This window comes from Actinia tenebrosa, unplaced genomic scaffold, assembly GCF_029948245.1.
Source record: "Actinia tenebrosa isolate PJP-AT-01 unplaced genomic scaffold, QUT_ActTen_1.0 PGA_scaffold10__47_contigs__length_13832649, whole genome shotgun sequence".
Taxonomy (NCBI): Eukaryota; Metazoa; Cnidaria; class Anthozoa; order Actiniaria; family Actiniidae; genus Actinia; species Actinia tenebrosa.
The window spans coordinates 2,231,789-2,254,991 of NW_028292570.1; the positions used below are offsets into that span (position 1 = coordinate 2,231,789).

Here is a 23,203-nt window from a genome sequence, read left to right on the forward strand (position 1 = left end):
AAATCAATCCTATAAAAGCAAAGAATAAATTTGTCAGTTTGTGTAACGATATTTTTGAGTTTTTCTTTTCTTTTCTTTTTTATTTTTTTTTCTTCTTTTTTTTTTTTTTTTTTTTTTCCTTTTTCTCCGTTTTTCTTTCACTCGCCTCCAGGCTTCCTATTCGTACCGGTTTATATACCCGAGTAAGCATGAGCACTAGGCGTTTCCTCTCGACCAATCATAACAGAGTATTAATCAAGCGTTCTTTTTGAAATTCGCAACCGAGTCACATGTGAACACAAACCTCTCGTCAAACATTCTAAAAGGCGAGTTATATCCTAAAATGTAGATATTTATATCACCCAAAAATACTGGAAAATCAGAGGCATAGAATCAATACTTCAGATTAAAGGCTTAGAACTTGGAAAAACGAAGATCGCAAGCGAATTTCTGAGGAGAAAGTCGTTTGGAATTATTGTTTTTTAAATTTAAACTGCAAGTTTTCTTCAGCTGATCGTGTAGAGTTTTCGCTGTTTAAGTAGGATTTTTATACTTTAGATTGCTAATAGGAGAGTCTAAAGTACCAAGATGGTTTCAAGCTCAAGAAATCCGACCAGTTTGAAGGCTAAAGGAGGAGAAAAACACAACGAGCAAAGCAGTAACATGAAAGTTGTCATTCGCGTTCGTCCTCTGAATGAACTCGAAAACACTGAAGCAAATGGAAGCGTTATCCGTGTCATGGATCAAAATGTTCTTGTCTTTGATCCTAATGAAGACTGTGAGGCAATGAACTTCCCTGGATCTTTCAAAGAAAAGCGAAGGAGTCTACTCCAACGAAGAAGAAGAGATTTAAGATTCATTTTCGATCGCGTCTTTAACGAGAATTCAACAACAACAGAGGTCTTCGAACACACGACCAAGAATATTATCGATGGAGTCTTGAATGGGTATAACTGTACTGTTTTTGCTTATGGAGCAACGGGAGCTGGCAAGACGCATACGATGCTAGGAAACACAGAAACCCCAGGAGTGGTGTTCCTTACAATGATGGACTTGTATCAAAGGATCGAGGAGCTGAAAGATGAGAAGACTTGTGATGTTGCCGTCTCGTATCTAGAGGTAAGTTTACGACTGTTTTTATTGCTACGCAATGATCGAGACAACAGTATGGAAATCAGGCAATACACTGCCATCCATCAGAGTATATAAAGCTACCGAATAGTTTATTTGATTGACTGTATTAGTCTAATGCCCCCTTTCCCTGTTGTGATTGTTGTCTCTATCAGCAATAGCAATGAAAACAGTGATATGCAATTTATATATGCATCAGTATAGTGATAATATATTATTAGTTTATTGGAACCCAAGGTCCCCATTCCCCTTCACCCTTTCCTACCTCAATTGAACGAAGAAAAACTAATCTAAGAAATCTAAGACTAGAGAGAGGAAATCTAAGACTAGAGAGAGAGGAGTCCTCTAGATTTTCATGAATCCACCTTTGAGCGACCATGAAAAAATGGCTACAAGAAGAGGGTGGACTTGCTAAAAAATACCATAAATGAATGAAAACATCAAGTTTAAATTTTTGTATTAGTGTTAGTTTTATATGTAGCATTAAGGTGCTGACACACGGTGCAACATTGCACGCAATATTGCAAGCAACAAATTTGCATCAGGGTAATACACATTGCAACAAAATCACACAACATCACTTGTGTCAGCCTGCTATGTTAAGATATTTGGTCAGCAGTTATAAATTAGGTGCAAGCTGATTGGCTGGAAATTTCAAAACATTGCAGGTAATGTTGCAGCCATGTTCACATGATGAAATTTGTTGCGCGCAATGTTGCAAGAGTAGAGCTTGATTAAACTTCAAATTTGTTGCATGCAACGTTGCATGCAACAAGTTTGGGGTAGACACACACTGCAACATTCCTGCTGAGTGCAATGTTGCACCGTGTGTCAGAACCTTTAGAGTCTTCTATTGTTTAAATCTCAGTGGCTATTAGCATCTAAAAAGTAAATTTTGTTTCACAGGTTAATGAAAACCATTCTAGTATTGTTTGTAACATTGTTTAAAAATATAATTTTTTTAAAAAAGAGGAAATAAAAATCAAGTTTAAATTTGACTTTAAGCTATTGATGAAGAAAAATTAAAAACATGGAGACATGCTATATCCAGTAATAATGCATGTGGGGATAGGCCGAATAAACACAAGAGAAGTGTTAGCTAAAAGAAGTATGCATAGGATGTAGCTTCACTATACAAAGGTTAATATTGCCCTTTATTTTCATTTTTATTGTATTGCAATAGCAATCCAGTCAAAAAATATGACAACATTTTAACAAGTCTGTAAATATATTCTCAGGTGTATAATGAAACCATCAGGGACCTGTTGTTACCAGGCCCTCCCCTTGCTGTGAGAGAAGATCCTGCAAGAGGTGTCTGTGTCAGTGGGCTGACACTTCACAAGGTATGCATACAGCATTTTTATATGTTAAAATCTAGCCTAAAATCTAAGGAGAGGGAGGGCCTGCAATGAACCCCCTTGATTTTACCTACCGCCCCCTAATTAATATGCAAACTCAAAGAGAAATAAACATGACTTTATTCTTTCATTTGATTGGTTGAAAGTTTGCATATTGATTAGGGGGCGGTAGGTAAAATCAAGGGGGTTCATTGCAGGTCCTCCCTCTCCTTCCTTCCTCTCCCCAGTCCCCCTCCCCTTCCTCTCCCCAGTCCCCAATCCCCTTCCCTTCCCTTTGGGCCGCAACACAGGCTAGTTAAAATCATAATATGCATGCTCTGCAATGACTGAGAACTGTCCTTTATTAGTGAATAGTGCTAATGCAAAGACATGTAACAAAACAGCATTTGACACTAATAAAACAAAACAAGACAATTCTAAACAGCTTTATTTCCATAATGTAGAACTTAGAAAGCTCCAAAAATGCTCAAGAAGTGTGATTCTCTTCACACTTCTTTTTTGCTTACATTACTCCTTGCCTGTAGAACTTAGAAAGCTCCAAAAATGCTCAAGAAGTGTGCTTCTCTTCACACTTCTTTTTTGCTTACATTACTCCTTGCGTGCTGAAATTAGGAAGCTCCAAAAATGCTCAAGAAGTGTGATTCCCTTCACACTTCTTTTTTGCTTACATTACTTCTTGTGTGCTGAACTTAGAAAGCTCCAAAAATGCTCAAGAAGTGTGATTCCCTTTACACTTCTTTTTTGCTTACATTACTCCTTGCGTGCTGAAATTAGAAAGCTCCAAAAATGCTCAAGAAGTGTGATTCCCTTCACACTTCTTTTTTGCTTACATTACTCCTTGTGTGCTGAACTTAGAAAGCTCCAAAAATGCTCAAGAAGTGTGATTCCCTTCACACTTCTTTTTTGCTTACATTACTCCTTGCGTGCTGAACTTAGAAAGCTCCAAAAATGCTCAAGAAGTGTGATTCTCTTCACACTTTTTAGCTTACATTACTTCTTGTGTGCTGTATTACTCAACAGAGCACAGAAAAAGTCATTTTATTTTCTTTGAATATGTCATTGATTCCTCACAATTCCAAGCAACACCATAGAGCTGTCTCTTAATATTCTATCGATTACAGAATGTGATGGTGTCTCATTATAAGAAGTGCAAAACTTCTCAAACTGCATAAACAGCTTCTGATATCTCTCATTACTGAAGGCATCTTCATTTACTTTCACTTCTCTTGAATTTCTGTTTTGTATGAGCTCAGTTTTTAGATGCAAGAGAGTAGAAGCTTTATCTGTTCTTGGCTGTGATACTTGATAGCACTTCAGCCTCATATAATAAGCAAGGGCTACAGAATTAATGAATTTTGAATCCTTAAGAGACAAACCATTGAAGTATTCATAAAGTCCTTGATCATGTTTTAGAGCTTCTAAGTGTTCTGGGACACAAATCTCAGTACAAATACAAGCATCACCAATCTCCATCACAAGGTCTTCATCATTCAAAATTTCCTCAACTTCATCTAAAACTTGAGCTGCCTTTCCAAGATTGTTGTTCATGTAATGAAACTGTGCCAAATACACTTTACCGCTTAACATCTGGTCATCAAAACCATCTGGGAAGACTAGCTCTAGTCCGTTCTTGTAGTAGCTCTCTGCATCTTCTAGTAAAGTTGTCTTTCTATCCTCATCTTTGGTATACAGTGCTTCAATATGACAAATGTTACCCAAAGCTCTGTAAAGTGCTTGCTTATAACATAAACAAAAGTTTGCCTCCTTGACGACATTTGATATATTTGCGATAACTGCCATGAGAGCATCTATTTTGGTTTCCAATGAACAACCCCTCGGGAAAAAATCAAAAAGGTCAAAGAAATTTGGGTCTAAAAAGTTCTGGAGATCATTTCTAATGTCTCTTCTGTATTTCTTTTGATATAATGAAGTTGAGCTTGAAATATTAGCAATTCCAGCTTCCATAAGATCTTGTATTTGACAGGAATCAAGTGCTTCTAAGGTGGTTACCACATCTCTGTACAAACCATCTCTGGTTTCCTTACTTGCAAGTCTATCTTCTGTATCTTTGAGATTTAATCTTTCAAACACAGAATCATATTCTCCCTTTATTCCTAGTGGAAGAGAACAAAAAACAGTATACAAGAGATCTTTCGTGATGCATGCCAATTCCTCTGCAAGTTGACAGCACTTGTCAGCATTCAAATGCGCAATCATGTTGTTCTCTGGGATAAAGTAGTTGGGAAAATTGTGCGTTTGGAAGAATAAGCTCATCTTCTTCAGTACAAAAGCAATACAGTTCAAAACATTACTCTCTTCCCAAAAGCTCTTATCTTCTTCTTCAATGCTCCAAAACAAAGCAGTTTTAAAGAAATATGAGCAAAGGAGCTTTTGCTCTTTGTAAGAATGCAATATTTCACCCAGAAGCTTTAGGAAAGTGTAACAGTTGTACTGGACTGAATTCAAAGTTCTAATCAGGCTTTTCTCAATCAAAGAGAACGAAAGTCTCCATTCTAAGTCTTTTTCGGGGCTTGTTGGGTCGCCGATGGGAACATAGTAACACCCATTTTTTTCAATTTGAGAAACCATTTCGTAACTCAACCAGTGAAGAACTCGTGTTTTGAAGGCTTGGAAAACGTTGTGTGGCCATTGTGGTGATTTTAACGTAGAAACAACGTCGTTTTCTGTGTGAACTTCTGAAGCCTTTCCTATTAAAACGGCTGGACCGTGTGTACCTTCAGCATTGCTTGCTTCAGAAACCGTTTGGGCTTGTTTTTGGATGAACAAAAAACTAGAGAGATAGTATTTTCCATTTACTATCCTGGCACAGTCCATAAACGGAAAAGATTCGGGGTTGACAACAGATAATTTTGCAAAACCAGGTTTTATTTGGTCTGTCATTGACAGTAATTCAAAACCTTGCGTTTCAATATCGCCACTTTCTTCCTGCTTCACTGTTATGGAGGTATCTAAGAGCATAAAATCGATGTCTTTACTCCACACCATTCCCTCCCCTAGACCTCCAGTCAATAAAAACCTTTGGTATATCTCTTTCGTTGTACAAAAGTCGCCAATCGCTTCCAAAATATCACTCACACATTCTCTAGAAGTTCTTTGACAAAAATGTAGGTTGAAGATTGTAGAAACGAATTTATTCGTTGTTGGTGTTAAAAGTTTACCTCTGCTTAAGTCTTCTTCCAAATTTTCGGTTTCCATATTCGATTGAAATGAAATTAAACAACTGAAAAGAAATAAAAACCCAGTCGTATGTCAACTTAATGTTTTAGACAATTCCAAGAAGCCATTAAAGTGCTTGTTTCTTGGAAGAGGAAACAGTTTCTTCGCTTCTTTAGGCAATAAAGGTAGCCCACTCCTAAAAACCCCAAAAATATGGGTGAGTGGATGGACAGACAGATAGACGGACTTTAGAAGGATGAAAAAACAGATGAACAACCCTATTTAACCCTTTTTTTTAATATTTCAGCCAAGGACAGCTCAGGAGTTGCTTGGGATGTTGGAATTTGGTAATAACAACAGGACTCAACATCCTACCGATGCTAATGCCCAGTCCTCTCGATCTCACGCCGTTTTCCAGGTATAGCCTTGTAATCTTTGTGCGCATGGGTGGGAACTCGGGGGGGGGGGGGGGGGGGGGCGTTTTTTTCCCCAATTATATTACAAATCCTTTATTTAGCTTCAAAAATCAATTTTATCGATACCATGAAACAACCTCTGGGCTGATCTAAGTCAGGGCATGGCTAACAGATTGAACCCTGAAACAACCTCTGAGTTGATCTAAGTCAGGGCACGGCTAACTCACAGATTGAACCCTGAAACAACCTCTGGGCTGATCTAAGTCAGGGCATGGCTAACTCACAGATTGAATCATGAAACAACCTCTGGGCTGATCTAAGTCAGGGCATGGCTAACTCACAGATTAAACCCTCAATCTACTTCTGGGTTGATCTAAGTCAGGGCACCCTTGATTTGTCTAAATGCTTCTATTCAATTTTGTTTTTCACCAGGTATTTGTTCGTCAGAAAGACAGAACAGCAGGACTGCAAGCAAACGTACGATTAGCCAAGATGTCGTTAATCGATCTGGCAGGATCTGAGAGAGCTCATGTGTCGACTAACCGAGGTGCCAGGTTCCGCGAAGGAGCGAATATAAACAAATCATTACTAGCGCTTGGTAACTGTATCAACGCATTGGCTGATAAAGAGGTAAGAAAAGTACGAAAGAGTCTATACGAACGTGGCCGGGACGTGTGTGTTCAAAGTATGCAGGGGTAAGGGCAATCTCGTGCCCACAGCCTGCGTTTCATCTGGCCTGCGGCGAAGAACGAGGGCTCTGGCATAATCCATTTTTTGAGACCAGGATTTCTTGGACTTCCGGTATAAGGGCGCATACGTTAAAAGACTTGACAAAAAAAAAAAATGTTCACGTTTTCTAATTTTTATTTTGTTCGGAAGTAAACATAGAAGTCTGTTTGAAAGCATGATTTTCATTGATTATATTTCACTTCCGGAAAATTGAGTATACGTCAAAAAATGGATTATGCCAGAGCCCTCGTTCATCGTCGCAGGTCACTAGAAGAAACGCAGGCTCTGGTTACGAGATTGGGGTTAGAGGGCAAAGAAAGGGCAAGACTTTTGCAATAAGCGATAATTCAGCGAATTAGATCATATATAATGTATTTTTGCGCTATAGAAATATTAAACTTATTAAATTATTATTCTGGCGAAATATCGTGCACTCGTTGCGCAACATTTTTCAATATGAATTAAAAACCCCTTCAAATTTTGTAAACCCTGAAACAACCTCTGGGCTGACAGAATTTCGTATAGCTTATGTCCCTCCTATTATGATTTCGCGCGCAACTATTTCTTTAATCTTATCAGTCGACAAATTTCGCTTCAGTATCAAGTATTCCTTCTTCCTTTACCCATTAGAACAAAGCTGGTCACATCCCGTACCGTAACAGCAAACTAACAAGACTTTTGAAAGATTCCCTTGGTGGTAATTGTAGGACTGTTATGATTGCAGCGATAAGGTATGTAGTGAAGTCCCGTATCAGTATCCCGCGAGTAGCGGGACAAAAAAAGATTTAACGTGTTAATAATTCTCTAGATTTCTAGTATGTGAACGCATGAGAATTTTATAAGCCGGTTATTATTATGAACAGACGTTTTTTGACTGAGGCTGCGTTCATGTATGGCAGGGGAGGGGGGGCAGGTGAAATTGAGGGGGGATCGGTAAAATTTTGGTAGGAAAAGGGGGGGATGGGCAAATTTTTATCAGAAAAATGGGGGGGATGCACAATTTTTGGAAGAAACTACAAGTCTTGCTTAGGGGGGATCCTATTTTTTTTGCGTAACTTCAAGGGGGGTGTTAAGAATTATTCTGGACATTTCAAATTTTCACCTGCCCCCTCCCTCTGCCATACATTATGAACGCAACCTTAGTTACAAATTGTTTTACGTGGACAGAGGGATTTTAAAATACGTGGTTTTAACTTCAACATTTTTCCCCAGTCCTTCCCGTCTTAGCTACGAAGACACCTACAACACTCTAAAATACGCTGACAGAGCCAAAAGCATCAAAGTCAAGCTGTCAAAGAACGTTGTCAGTGTGGACTGGCACGTTAGTCGTTATGCTAAGATAGTCGATGAACTGAGAACTGAGGTAAGATAGGCAATAGAGGATTGGAGAGACACAATTTGATGGGGTTGGGGTGGGGGTGGGGTTGATGGCTCGCACCCTATCCAAAGCCCCCCTGGATATACTCTTGATGGAGGAATGCAGGTGAATCTAAAACCCTATGAAAGCTTCATAAAATCGTTTTGAAGATATGCTCGCTGACTAGCCCGTGTACAGCCGCTTCACAGCCCTCACCCCTGCAGGGAAAAACGTTTTCTCGTGAATGGAGGGATGGGAATCGGCTGTACACAGGCTATAGCTGACATACACATATAATTTTAGATTATAGAGCTCAAAGATAAATTGAGTCGGTACGAAGAAGCTGGTATGGCCACGAAGACGCCTTTGAAAAACGATAAAAGATTGCAGATGGACAGGTAAGTTTAGTGTTTATAGTTCGACCCCATTGAGCTGCGCCACTTTGGTTAGTACGTAGTGCAAAATTTGGCCAAGATTGGCAACTAGCATCAAACATTGTCAAAGTAACCGCGATTGTGGACGTGACGTTATAATAGTTATGGAAGTCATTTTGATGTGACCAAAGGCGGATCCAGGGGGAGCAAAGGGGGGCTGAAGCCCCCCTTCAGCAGAAAACAAAACAAAGCTGAAGAATTAGATGCTTTTTTTATTGTTTTACGTCGTGTTGACGGAAGAAACTATATTAACTTCCCCCTAAAAATTTTGGCTGGATCCGCCCTTGGTGACAATATGAAAAAAAAACAATTGACATCCTTCGAGAACAAAAGTTTGTAGTTTGTCGTCGAAAATGATAACAGAAATTGTCTTTTTTCTCAGCTTAAAGACAACGTTTCAGAGCATCATGAGTGAGAGAGCCATGATCAAGAGAGATATGGTAGACATCGAAGCCGCGCAGAGGGATTTATTGATAAAGGCTTACAGAAAGGTAAACTATTAGCCTATTTTCAAAAAATGTAGCAAGCCGTTGATGTCATGTATTCATAAAAGTACTATGACTCAAGGGTAATACAATAGATGGAACAACAACAGAATACAATAGATTTTCTGAATACACCTAATTGAAAAAAACGTAGTCGGGTTCGAGGTTATATCATCGAAGCTAAGACCGAAAAGGATTTTGGGTACTCCGAAATGTGTATTATATTTGGATATCGACATGTAAAAATGCACAGTAGAGCAAAGTCGGTCGACCTAAATTAACAACATGCCAAAGCCATGATGCATAAAATGTGCACAGGAAGGGATAACTGCAATACACATTAGCATAATTGTTTGTATTCCCATGCTCCCCTTCGGTCTTAGCTTTGATGATATAGCCTTTTTTTGAACCCGACAACGTTTTTTCAATTAGGTGTATATAACATCAACTGAGTGCTAGGTAGGTTCTCCCACGTCTCAATACTTTTACTTCATCCTATATTGCTGGTTTGAAATCATTCCCAAGAGAATGAAATAACAAAAGATATGGTGGCCATGTTGGATGATGTAACAAAAGAGACTAATGACGAATCTTTCGTTAAATTCATTCAACATGGCGGCTGTGAAAACCATCAATTTGTGTAAAATGGATGCATTTGTCTTCGTGATCAAATAAGGCAGTGGTACTCAAGACAGACCAGAATGCACCACGTCTATTACACCAGCAAAACCATATCATAATTCGAATACCAACGAAAAGAGAAATTCCCTCAGCCATAGTGCGCCGTACCAGAAATAACTGCGCCAAGCTGAATATTTTTCCTTTTTTAACAGGAGAGAAACCTTGAGAGAATTCAACTCCTGTGCCTCGACGGAGAACAACGTGAAACGGTATTTATACTCAATTTTTTTCTAAACCACTTATTTACAATCTCCAGCAAAAAAAAAACGAGACACTTCCCGGCACTTGGAAATGGATGAAATGAGGATCAAAAATAACAGATAATAAATAATTTTATTATATAATTACCAATGAAATATCTATTTTTCTCTATTTCGAAAAATTGATATCTTCACACGTGAAAATAACATGTTATTTTCACGTGTGAAAATAACACCATTGCGATGGCTATTCAAAAATACACGGAAAGAATTGCCCGAAAAAGCCAAAACATACTTCATTGATAATTATATAATAAACAGAATATTACATGGCCGCTTGGAGATACGAAATTTATCTTCTCGTGTTGAAAATCTCTCACGAGTGAGCTGCGCTCACTCGTGAGAGATCTTTTCAACACTCGAAGATAAAATTCGTATCTCCGCGCGCTCATGTAATATCCTCTATTTATCATCTACGCATGCGAAGAAAAACAGACGTGCGGATGTGAATGGCGTCCGCGGTTTCAAAATCCTCCACTCTAAAGAGCGTTTTCATTTAAAATGCTCAGCGTTTTCGATCGTTTTAATGTTGACGCAAGGATAAACGCATTTTAAGTATGCGTTTTCAAACGATAACGCGTAAGTGTGGACGGGACCTAAATCTATGTTTTGAAATCATTTTAGGCGGTGAAAACCCAGAAGAAAAAGCTAGAGACAAGAATAATGGAGGCCAAACAAAAACTAAAGCAAAACACAGAAAGTCTTGATCAAGTGATAGCAGAAATGAAAGGTGTCGCAGAAACAAGTAAAGAACTTGAGGAGGATTTCTTACGCTGCCAGGCCTCTTCGAAAATGGAGTTGGAATGTGCAGAGCTTCGTCGCCAGTGCCGTTATTTTAAGAAATTCACGCATGCGCAGGAGAAGGATGCGCAAAATACCGAAAGGTGCGTGATGTATTATGGGTAAAAATATTAATATTGTTCCGAGGTCGCAATCAGCGGAATGAATAATTAAATAAAATAAATATGCACGTGCCCTTATAGCTTTATGTTTTCCGACAATGTCATGGAAACGCCTTGTGATTGACGTCTACCAAAACCTTCTTCGTCGCGACAGAAATAATCGCAAGAGGGCGCGTGTGATTGAGAATGGCTGTAAACAACTTGCATCTGTATGCAATAATTGTCCATTTTTAACTCGTTTCAGGATTCTTGCTAAAGTTCTTACAGCCTTCAAGAACCAGTTTTTCCTGATTAAAGGCGCTGGTCTTGCGACTCGGGAAATAGACAATGAGTATGACTCTATAGTCAAGTTAGTTACCGGTGGCCGTGAGGTATCATGGGCTGATGTCTCTGAAAATGACAATCTGGATTTGTCTGCCTTGCACTCAATCACTAATGGTAATTATCGTAAATATTGGTAGTACATTTTAAATGCTTTGAAAAAGGGTTCATTCAGATTTAATCGATGCCATGAGATGTTGTAGGGGGCTTAATGTTCTATTGTGTTATCATCTGCCTTGGGCAAATTGCTTAAATATTTCAATTGTATATTAAAATAAATAAGTTAAGACCTCTAGACTGATGAAAGTCAGTCAAAGCATTGCTTACTCTGAGGCGGAACGAAAAACCTGATAACCTGCAGAAAAACTTTATTATCTAGAGAGAGTCCAAACAAACTCCACTCGCATGGGATGGAGACTCCAGCAATTGAAGCTGAGATATTAGAGGTGATGGAAGAGCGTACTAACACAACGCTGAGCCTTGATTACTGATCTTCCTAGACCCTCTTCCTGTCTTTCTAGGTAAAAAACAGCCCCTTGAATTCAACTTGTATCTCTTGTTCCCTCGCGTAATAAAAACTACAAAATTTCTTCAGAAATTTTGATTCTCCATTTTATCTTTCAGATGCAACGCTTATCGAGACCACTAAATTTGATACTCCCACAACAACTATCTTCACCACTCTCCACAAGAAAAGCAATTTAAAACCAATGACGCCAAGAAACATCAGCAGGGCAGTTGTCACTCCAATCAATCCCGTTGCCAATAGCAACCAAAATTCTCCTGAGATTGATGATCCACGTGTTTCATTGAATCAAGCATTCGAGGCTGCAACCACAAGGACAACGACGACACCATTGTTGCCGCAACGAGGAAATATGAACGAGAAAGCAATGATGGGTGAAAATGCACGCAGTACTTCTGTTAAATCATTGCTGCTGACGCCATTACGTGGGCAGGGAGATCGCCCCAGTAGCGCAACACCCATATGTGACATGCATGGATCTGTCACGGGTAACGCAACAACAGAGGGTGCAAAGAAACATACTACCAAAATTAAAGCTGCTTGGATGGACTTGCCGAACCGAACTCACTCTAGTACCTCAATTGTAGGCAGTAGTTCTGGAGAGCTTAGTATATCGGCCTTCCTTACTGCATCCAATACACCAAAGGTACGAAAATCTGAAGTTTCACTTGGTTTTCCAAGGAATGGTGTTCCTGTGGTAAAAATATTTCTCTGGAGTCTGGGGATGAGTTAGAAAAAAAAAGCAGCAACCCTGTTTACATGGTAACCGTGGTGAAAACTAGTAATACCATGGCAACAACTCATATTACCATAGCAACAAACTCTTTCCAATACTTCCATCAATAATGGTTAATACGTCCATCGCTATGGTTACCACTAAGATTACTATGGTAACCAACATTACTATGAAAAACCCATATTATTGCAATGGGAAAATAATGTTTTTTCTTGTGTGTTTTATGGAAAATTATTGATTTTACTGCCTTTGTTTCAGCAGAGGGTACCAACAACTGACATCATGACTCCACTTCGAGAAATTTCTGTAAATAATCGCAACACAACACAACAGAATAATCACTCTGGTGTCCCATCTTCCTTGGAGACACCCAGCAAACAAGCCAAACGTGAGTCAATCTCAGGGCAAAATAATATACTCAATTTTTTCTCCATTTCACTCCGTATGGCGGCATTTTGCTAATGTACTAAATTCTCTTGTTTCTATAGTTACAGAGAAGGCACCACACAAATATGGCGGGAAACCTCCAACTTCAATGATGCCTAAAAGGTATGAACTTCTGTCAACTAGTTTTACTAAAGGAGAAACTAGCTAAAAACTAGTGTGAGTTGCGTCGTTGTTTCTAAGCCCCTGGCTAAACGAGGAAACATGTTTCCAGAAACATGTTTACCGCGCGCATGTTTCCTCGATGTTTCCCAGTTTAGCCACATGCCAAACATTGCTGCGTGCAACAAATTTTGCTTCCAAGATGCAAAAAATGTTTTTGCTGTGCGGCAGAAACATTTCATGTTTCCAAGACGCATGGAAACATTGTTTCCCGACGCTTCCTGGCAGTTTTGCCACCTTAAGAAACATTTAGGGAAACATGTTTCCTCGTTTGGCCAGGGCCTAATGAAACAGTAATGATAAAAGGGTAAATTTTACATCGTGAAAATATGAAAAAACTTACTGTTGTTTCGAACGTTTGTCCTTTGTCGGAGTAAAAGAGGACTAAAGATTACTAAAGGACTAAAGTGGACTAAAGGCTTAACTCATTTTGTTACTAAACTCTTCAATTCCAGGATGGCTTCTTCCAAAGAAAATCTATATCCAAAGACCAAGACCTTGAGGAAAGCAACCAGCACCAATAATTTGAACACAAACAACTCTTCCAAGGTTCAGAGGCATGTCAATGGATTGAAGCGAGCAATAAGCTCATCTGTGTTGAATAGGCCAAGAAACTTTGCTCCTCGTTCAACGTAAGTATTTATATTTGCTAAGCTTTCCATAGATTAGAAAGGAGACTGGTAATGAATAGACACCTTGCATGCGACATCAAACCAGCTCAATTTGGAGGACAAAACAAAAGAATTTCAATCTCAAGAGAACTGGAAACCTATAGTTATGTCCGACATGCTGCAAAGGGGCCAATAGACATCTTCAGCTTGGGGTAATGTTTTCCCATTTCAGACCACGTGTCATTCCTTTGAGAATAAGATTCTTTGTTTGGGCTGTATCCATATTCATGTGTCTTCTCATGTGCAAAGAAATGATACTCTAGGGAATGACATGTGGTCTGAAATGGGAAAACATTACATCAGAGCCGAAGACGTCTATTGAAAATTGAGGTGGTGCGAGATATGCTTTCCTTGTCACCCACAATGTGAGTCTTCGTGCATAATTGTCAGTGATTTGTGACAGTAGATTAATTGAGCACATAGCCTCGCAAAAAAAAAAAAAAAAAAAACAAGCAAAGCAAAGCAAATTTCTTTTTTTTTTATCCAGAGGTTCAAAAAATCCTTGCCTCATAGATGTGTTGCCATCTACCCCATGAAAAATCGCAATGGCATTTCTTTCGTGCTTCCTAATTGTGCCAGAGCAAAATTGCAGCGTTCTTATCTAAATATTTTAATAAAGACTAGACATACTCGTATCGCAATGAATTGTGGGGCCGAGGCTTGGCTGCTAAGTTGAATCACTTCCTTGGCTGAGTCTTGAAGAGGAATACTTGTTCACTTTGAAATATTTGTTCTTTTTTGAACTTCTAGTCCCGTGAACATGCAGTATACCATGATATAAGACTGTTAAAGTGAATAATATCAGTCCAGGCTACATGTAAGTGGACCAACTTAGCACGTAATGACCAGATTCTGACTTCTTATTAACCGCCACCCGGCTAGCTCAGTTGGTAAGAGTATCGGTCTGTTGTGCGGGAGGTCGTGGTTCAAGCCTCGGCCGGACCAACACTCAGGGTCTTAAGATAACTGAGGAGAAGGTACTGCCTTTGTAAGAGGTTAGACCTTCAAGTCTTCTCGGACAAGGACTTAAAACCGTAGGCAACCTACGGTAAGATGGGGGACATAAAAGAACCTGTTGAATTATCTCTATAAGAGTAGGGGATTGTCTCCCGGTTCAACAGCCTATACCAATCTGGAGGCATTAATACTAACTTACTAACAAATCACTCATGATTGTAAGCTGCACGGCTGCTACTAGCGCCTAAATACGCAGTCCATTAAGTCCTCCACTGGTCATGATTGTGAAGCGCATTGAGACCATGTAAAATGCGCTATATAAGAACCCTGTTATTATTATTACCATGACTCTCTTGTTGTTGTTTCCTGAAGCATGACTTCATCACATTTCCTCATTACCAACAAATATTAGCATTGTGGGGCTATCTTAAGGGAAATATTTCCAACCTCATCAGAATTAATAATACAGCTTGTTCCCAACCAAACAGCAACCAAACTAGTTTACAATACAAAAGGACTGGAGATGAGGAACTACTGCAGTTTACAAACGTTTTCCACGCACTCATGAGATCACCGGTCTGTAGTGAACACATTTCCGATTCGGATAGCTATGTTACTACCCTGCGAGCAGAGTCTCCTCAACTCCTCTACGCCCGTATAGGAGTTAAAAGGAGACTCTGCTCGCAGGGTACTATGTTACCGGCTCCTACAGCAAATTCTTATCCGCTTCTCTTAATGGGATTTCTCTTCATTTATATTTTACAGGCAAGAGACATCAAAGCGAGATCGACCACGCTGGCAGTAGAAGAATAAGCACGAAAGTGTTGTCCCTAAACCCCATTAGATTTTCGCCGTCATAAATTCCATTATTTTGTAAATAAGACATATAATTTTAGTTCCATTTCTGCAAATTTTTATTAAGAAACGATTAACTAGAAACATCTGTAAGATTAAATAGTGTTTGAAATAAATGTTAACATCGAATTTGAGGTAGTTTATGTTTTTTTTATGAACACTGCGCTTGTTTATGTCGGGGATAGAATCGCCAAATCCAATAGAAAATTCAACTAAATTTGCTCTTAGCGAAACAGTTTAATCTAAAATGGCCTGGTTTTCAGATATAATATGTGTTAATATGTACTAAAAAAATATTCTGAGCGTTTGCTAGCTATTCTACTTCTCTTCGTGGAATGATACGGGTTTTAGAACAATTTTCGGTTAGTTTGCGTTGATTTGACCCCGTCCGACGACCATGATCCTTTGCGTTTAAACAATAGATTGTTGAATATGGTTTTGATGTGACGTCATAGTGAAGTAAGGCAATTATTGTGTAATGTTATTTTATTTTTGTGTGCAGATATAAATAACACGGAGATTGGCGAATTAAGAGAGAAGCCTTGGGAAAAGCAGGACACGTAACTTCTTATAGCCAGGATATAATTCATGTCTAAAACCCAAAAAACCGTATGCTTGCATCCTATAGAGATCTTAAGTTCGTCTCTATCATTGCAAGCTCACCGTTCGTCTCGCTTCGATGCAAAGGTACGGCTACCTTTCAAGATGGCGCAGGGAACTGTGAAGGGGACTATTGGGATTGGATGGGTGGGTTACAAGATTGGATTCAATCTTGCGTTCCCTATCTAGTCTCATGATTCTCTGCGCCAGAGGTTGGGTCAAGTAATAATTGACCAATTTCCAGCAAATAATAATAAAATTAAATTTGAAATTAAATTAAAAAGAAAAGAAAAGAAGCCAAAGTTCGCAGGTCTCCTAATTTCATACTTACATGAAAAGGGAAACGTTTTTAGAACAAAACCTGATTCATCCAATGAAGTAATTCACTGGTAAATAATTGTTCCAGGTGTGAACGTGAAAATGAATTATTGAGATCATTTAACTTGCTGCAAACGTCTTCTCGTGAGAAGTGCACACCTAAGATAACAAGAAAGAGAACATTTGAATTGATGGTTTTCACGGCGGCCATGTTGGAGGAACTTAACAAAAGATTCGTCATTAGTCTCTTTCGTAATATCCTCGAACATGGCCGCCGTGACTTTTGTAATTACATTCTCTTGAGAATGATTGCAAACCATCAATTTTGTCAAGTGTTGTTTTGTAGGTTGGTGTCATAATTAAAAACTAAATGTTTCTTCAACCATAAGGAATTTATTTTCCAAACTTTTGGTATCTTCAGGGATTAAGAGAGAATTCTTTTCGTATTCAAGCAGTGAGCGCCAAAAACTATTTTCTTGAAGAAAGGCTGTTGTACAAGGCTAAAGTCTTGTTATTCAGAAGTTTAACTTGTTTGGAAGTGGAGATGACCGATGAAAGTGGAATCAAAGTGTTAACCCAAAGCAAAAATTTTATTCGAAAATGAGGTTTGGGCCTTCATTTGCATATTTTCCCCATATATTTTCTATAAAAAAGCCTTACAAAGCAACATTCTAACACAAATGCAACAAAACATTTAGCATGACGTTCTTGCTAGGTGCCGCAAACATGAAGCTGCAGTTCGACGTCATGCGTTTTCCGCCAAACGTTCTACATTTAGCAAGGCGTCATAACGAAGTTGTTGCTGGAAGAGCCGCCATATTGAATTTCATTGATGCCGAGTTTCTCCGTGTTTGGGTGCGTGTTTTTGGTCCTGATTCCTAGCGATAAGTGTAAAACATGATGATTACATAGTGTCCGCGAGCTAAGTTGTGTTACCATGCGCACGAAGCTTAACTAATGGCAGATAACTTGGTGACGAACTTCTACCACTGTCTATTGCTACCACGACTCTAGCTACTTTCTTTGATGGTACCTTTGTTCTTTTCCAATGATCTTGGTGTCTTTCCATGATCATTCTCAAACTCATGAATATTTAATGAGGAGAAAACAAAGCAAATCACTACTGTGACGGTGGTTTGGAAATGTGTTCTTAATTTGCATTAAATTTCGTAAACTTTTTCTTTGATTTTCTCCAAGAAATATTCATGAGTTTGAGAAGTAATTTGAAACACTTGAGAGAGTTCTTCCTCCGATTTCCAAACACCTCAAAGTCAGTTAAAAAAACTCGGCCTCGTTTTTTCAACTCACTTTTCGGTGTTTGGAAATCGGAGGAAGAACTCTCTCGCGTGTTTGAAATATTACTTCAATACTCCCATTTCGAATTCGCCTTTGCTCAGTCTTAGCCTCGATTGTTTTTTTTCTTCCTTTTATTAAGATGCATTGTATAGTAAGGAATGTACGTATTACGGAACAATACAAATTGATTAAAATGCCAGGGGCTGTGGTTGAATAGCTGAACACTATGAAGCACAAACGAGACTAAGACTGAACAAAGAGAACTCGAAACTGGAGTGTTTTGATGTTTATTATGTTTTTTAACTTTATCACTCCGTGTCTTACCCTTTAGTTGAGTTGCAATCTGCTGCAACAATGAGTCCAAGTGCTTGTGTTCTAAATGGATTTCTATTTCTTCAATTATACCGTGAAAACACGTGAAGGAAATTGTCTGAAACATCAAATGAATTAAAAAATGACTTTTACAATTTTCGCTTTTCGATTGGTTGGTGGCGCGCGCGTTATTGCGAATTTGCGAATCCTGTCCAAAACAACGGCTATTTTAATTCGTATTTCATCGAAGAAATAAAACACCTGATTGCTGTGCTGTGGATAGTCATATCTAACTTGCAGAAAGACATAACACTCGAAGAGTGTTGATACGCTATGTGTCGTGGTTCCCCTAACACTTCTCGCATGTTTTGCCAGTCCCCGCGTGCTTTATAACAGCACACAGTGCGCGCACGCGTTTTGTATAAGAACTGCAAACAGGCATATCTCATAAAACAACATAAAATGCTCGCGGATTGGCAGACTCTGGCGCTGCTGGCTTGTCAGCAGTATATCTCACTAATTTGTGAAGAATATTGATCCACTATGCGTCATGCTTCTCATAACACTTCTCGCGTGTTTTGCCAATCCCCACGTGCTTTATAACAGCACACATTACTCGCACGCGTTTTGTATAAGAACTGTAAACAGTCATATCTCATAAAAAAAACATAAAATGCTCGCGGATTGGCAGACTCTTGCGCCTGGCTTGTCAGCAGTGTATCACACTAATATGTCAATTTTAAGCAGCTTACAGTGGGTCCAGCAGAGAGCGTCGTTGTAAAGGGTACGTTGAACCTTGGTGTCTTTCCATATATCCACTGCCAGGTCTACAGAAAGAAAGTTCAATATCAATAGGAACAAGATTTTTTCTATATAAAATAGCGCATTCTAGTCTCCTCCATCTTGCTTTGCCCCTCCCCACACCAACCACACACTTTCCGGTCAGTATTTCATCCTTCATGTCTGCTACACGTCCTGCTTCTCCTAACACTTCTCTCGTGCTCTGCCAATTCTAAGATGCTTTATAACTGCACACAGCACGTGCGCACGTTATTCTATTTTTTTTAGCACTTACTTGCAATCCCCTTGCATACTCAGAAATTCCTGGAAAATCCCTTTCATTTGAAGGGTCAAATATCTGATATCTAACTGTTGGGTCACCCGTGTATGTCATGCTGTATTCAGATGCTATTTCCATGGCAACGTTATTAAATTCAAGCGAGGGTTCCACATCACACATGTTCTTTACTTCAGCTCGTACGCTGGCTGTAGCTTTGCTTGCTAGATTATCCTAGAAAGCAAAGATACGTTTAAGTAAAATGAATGGTAAAATGGCTTTAACTGTCACTCTAACTAGGGATGGGGTGATGGGGGAATTGGGGGTGGGGGGGGGGGGGGAGCAATTCCATTTCAGACCACGTCATTTCCAAGAGTATCATTTCTTTGTTTAATGGTTGCACATGAGAAGACACATGAATATAGATACAACTCAAACAAAGAATCTTATTCTCAAGACCACGTGTCATTCCCTAGAGTATCATTTCTTTGTTTAATGGTTGCACATGAGAAGACTCATGAATATGGATACAACTCAAACAAAATATCTCATTATCAAGGGGATTACATATGGTCTCAAATGGGGAAACACTACCTAAATACTTACATAAGTTGGTTGAAGTAATTCATTTAGTCTTTTGGTATCTACATCAAGTAACAATGTACAGTGATGATAGGTTGATAACCTTCCAAGTTTAGAAGATGTTCCTGATATTTGTTAAAGTGTTAAAGATAATTAAATGATATCAAATAAATAAGTGATTCAGTAATGGATGGTGGGGACAATCACCATCAACATCATCATCACCATCATCATTATCATCATCATTAATATCATTACCACCATCATCATCATAATCTTCATTGTCACCACCAACATCATTATCATCATCATCATTACCACCACCACCATCATTTCCATCACCACCACCACCATCATCATCATTATCATCACCACCATCATCATCATCATAATCAACACCATCATCATCATCACCATCATCATCATCATCATAATCAACACCATCATCATCATCATCTTCATTATAACCACCATCATCATTACTAACATTAACCTCATCATCACCACCATGGTCATTATCCCAATCATTATCATTGCTACCATCATCATCACTATCATTAACACCATCATCATCATCACTATCACTAATTAACTGTCAATATAATCATTTAACATTATAAAGGATATTTCATATTTATTTTCTAAATATATGTCATCTCTTGGAGTAGCCTGTACATCAATTTTCCATCTGTTTTTCAAAGCCTTTACGATAAGCGCTAGATTCTCTTTTCTGTCATACGATGATCGATTACTGAAGAATGTGATATTCAAATTGCCCAAATCCTGTAAAGTTAACATACAAATTCAAAATACAGTAATTTTCAATATTATGTGAACTTGATAGTCGCAAGTTGCCTGTCGGCTTTCATTTTTTCTACTGGCACCAGTCTTCAATGTTAAAGAAACTAACTGATTATTTTTCATTGACAGCAATGAAAAACCATATTTCAGCAGACATCTTGAAACTACCAAATTTGTGAAATATATACAGTAAACAACTAGTTGCTATTGAACATAATCTCTTACATGGTACACTGTTCCTCCACCACTTTTTCGTCTTGCTAATCCAACACCATTGCCTTTGAGTTTCTTAAGATTACATTCAAGCCATGGATTCTAAGAGTGAAAAATAACAGAGATTTGTTTTAATTCTTAGTTGTCATTAAAAAGAGTGTAGATGAGAACAGATATTTTCCATTGATATATCAGCTACATCGGTTCACTTTTCAAACACAAAACATTCAACCGGCATTGCAAGGTTCAAATGCCATTACCGGGGGGGGGGGGGGGGGGGGGGGGGGGGGTACTCCCATATATGGACTATACGGGGATGATCAGCTGAACAGGGTATGGTTTTTCGAGCTTCTTGTCATAAACAGGGTATGCGATTTCACTCAAGTTCCAAGTTGATGTATGGAAATTAAGAATTGAATAAAAAAAAATTACCTGGTGTCTACCAATTACAATCTGAAAATAAAAAAGGAATAAAATAAATTAAAAAAAAAAAATTCATCAATGCCAAATTTTAAATTTATATAACTTTATATATCTTTATATTTATATAACTTTATATAACTTTATATTTATATAACTTTATATAACTTTATATAAATTTATAAATTTATATAACTTCCTGCAAGCAAACAGACTTTTACTTAAAAATTCATAGTTCAGAAGGAGGCCTACCCTAGAGTGACATCATAAGTATCTGATCAGGTCAGGTCTTATAAGGTATTTGAAAATGTCAACATATGTTCTTACTCCTCTAAAGTATCTCATGATCCACTTACAGCAGGAGGCAAGTGGGTGGAGCCAAGAGGAGATGATGATGATAATAATGAGGAGATGATGATGGTGATGATGATTACGGAAGTAGTGATGATGATAGTTGTGATGAGTCATGATGACAATGTTGTTGGTGATAAATGCAATCATGATGGTGATAATTATTGTGGTCACTGATGTAATGATCATGGTGAAGGTGATCATGATGCTTATCATTTTGATGGTAATAATGAGGATATCGGATCACAATGGTGATGATAACAATGCATGATTCTGGATGTTTTTACACAAACAAAAGCTTCACAAAGAAGCAGCTCTAATTTTTTGTATCAGATACTTATCTAATCCAAAAAGGGTGTTCAACATCCCACCCCAACCCCCCAAGAAACATCCCTGATTTCACGATAAAGCCATTAAAGTCTACAGATGTCACTTCCTTACCGTTGGCTTGTTTCTCCAAAGAAAAAGAATTCTTTTTTGTGCTAAATCCACCTTTTCATAGACCCTAAAAACAATCAAACTTTGATTATAAATGAAACACCATCAATCAAGACCTCAAAATTACAAACAGTGTAGACCACTTTCAGAATTATTTTGCACGCAATGCTGACAGGAAAAGCCAAAAGAAATCACATTTTTCCCCCAGGGGGGTACTCTTGCCCGTTTAGGGTAAGGATGTGCTGCTGAGCCCTCTGAACCCTGACCCTGTTCCAGAGTAAAATCACTGAAATTCATACCCTGTTCCAGAGCAAAATCGCTGAAAACTATACCCTTTTCCAGTAGTGTGAAAATAGATACCCTGTTTGAGAGAGGAGAGAGAGAGATTTCATATACCCTGTCCCAGAGCGAGAGCAATTTTATATACCCTGTTCCAGAGTAAAATTGCTGAAAACCATACCTAGCTGTTTGGCGGCATGTACCCATATAGCGTATATAGGGCAGTACCCCCCCCTCCACTCCTTCCCCCCCAGGATTTTTCCAATGTAATTTTTTTTTTTTTTTACTTTTACCCTTGCATCCAATATATTGTATTCTGGAAGAGGTTTATTTACGAAAACAAACTTACCAATCTTCAAAAGCTAAGTTTTCAAATGGATCATGGCTTACAGAGAGATAGATTGACACCTTAAAAAGAATTTGTAAGCTGGTAAAGACAAGGCACTTTTTAGGGGGGGTGGGGTTGGGATATTTCCTTGACATTCCTCCCTACCCCTACCCCTATCATCCCCCTTTGACTGTAGTCTCAACCTTAGTTTTTTGTTATACCTATCGTAAACTTTCCACATGAAATTTGGCTATTTTATTTTAAAATTACTTAAACAATATATAAGATTCAAGCATCCACTTCGCCACTTCACCAGATTTAACCTTACTTTTGCTCGCCTGGCCTATGTAAAAGTATAAATAATAAAAAATCTGCATTAAAAAATATTCTCACCTCCTTTGCATGCGAAGAGTATGCTCTGTAGCTCATACGCAAACAATTAAGCACATAAAATTTCATTTTAGGATTAAATATTTAATTTTGAACCACTAATACTAAGAGCGCATTTTTTCTTCCCGTCCGCCATTTTGATAAGCGGGAGTAAGTCCAAGCACAGGGAGCCCAATTTAGATTAAAGTGAATGATGAAAATAAAATCGGAAAAAATAAATGATTAATACATTTTTTA

At 38.4% G+C, this 23,203-nt stretch overlaps 3 protein-coding genes and 1 long non-coding RNA gene across 6 annotated transcripts in view; 1 reads left to right on the forward strand and 3 right to left on the reverse strand.

Annotated features, from left to right (window-relative positions):
- LOC148912754 (uncharacterized) overlaps positions 1-23,203 on the reverse strand; it is a 141,431-nt gene that overhangs the window by 116,649 nt on the left and 1,579 nt on the right. The window lies entirely within an intron of this gene.
- LOC116298042 (kinesin-like protein KIF18A) lies at positions 262-15,710 on the forward strand. Of its 2 annotated transcripts, XM_031706394.2 has the most exons (17): positions 262-1,098; positions 2,349-2,453; positions 5,953-6,063; positions 6,494-6,691; positions 7,421-7,521; positions 8,003-8,153; positions 8,451-8,545; positions 8,964-9,072; positions 9,900-9,956; positions 10,632-10,891; positions 11,154-11,347; positions 11,855-12,402; positions 12,754-12,880; positions 12,981-13,041; positions 13,554-13,730; positions 14,520-14,586; positions 15,492-15,710. In XM_031706394.2, exons 1-16 carry the CDS (start codon positions 568-570, stop codon positions 14,548-14,550), a joined length of 2,856 nt encoding a protein of 951 aa, XP_031562254.1. In that variant the 5' UTR covers positions 262-567; the 3' UTR covers positions 14,551-14,586; positions 15,492-15,710. The 2 variants fall into 2 exon arrangements, with proteins under 2 accessions (XP_031562254.1, XP_031562246.1); XM_031706386.2 differs by lacking the exon at positions 14,520-14,586.
- Positions 2,880-5,783, reverse strand: LOC116298059 (uncharacterized). Its single transcript, XM_031706405.2, has one exon. It carries the CDS (start codon positions 5,682-5,684, stop codon positions 3,525-3,527), a length of 2,160 nt encoding a protein of 719 aa, XP_031562265.2. The 5' UTR covers positions 5,685-5,783; the 3' UTR covers positions 2,880-3,524.
- LOC116298027 (lipoyl amidotransferase LIPT1, mitochondrial-like) lies at positions 15,676-23,108 on the reverse strand. The gene is given in 11 exon segments (XM_089026510.1): positions 15,676-16,658; positions 18,120-18,225; positions 18,860-18,934; positions 19,183-19,398; positions 19,771-19,886; positions 20,379-20,529; positions 20,773-20,862; positions 21,193-21,213; positions 21,973-22,036; positions 22,598-22,656; positions 22,970-23,108. Coding segments are annotated over 11 exon segments (1,092 nt in total). The 5' UTR covers positions 23,036-23,108; the 3' UTR covers positions 15,676-16,530.

Bases quoted from the DNA above. Each gene is read 5' to 3' on its own strand.
- LOC116298042 (XM_031706386.2), top strand. From the start codon at position 568: ATGGTTTCAAGCTCAAGAAATCCGACCAGTTTGAAGGCTAAAGGAGGA. The intron at 2,454-5,952 runs GTATGCATACAG...TTAATATTTCAG, and splicing joins GTGGGCTGACACTTCACAAG to CCAAGGACAGCTCAGGAGTT. The intron at 9,073-9,899 runs GTAAACTATTAG...CTTTTTTAACAG, and splicing joins TGATAAAGGCTTACAGAAAG to GAGAGAAACCTTGAGAGAAT.
- LOC116298059 (XM_031706405.2), bottom strand. From the start codon at position 5,684: ATGGAAACCGAAAATTTGGAAGAAGACTTAAGCAGAGGTAAACTTTTA.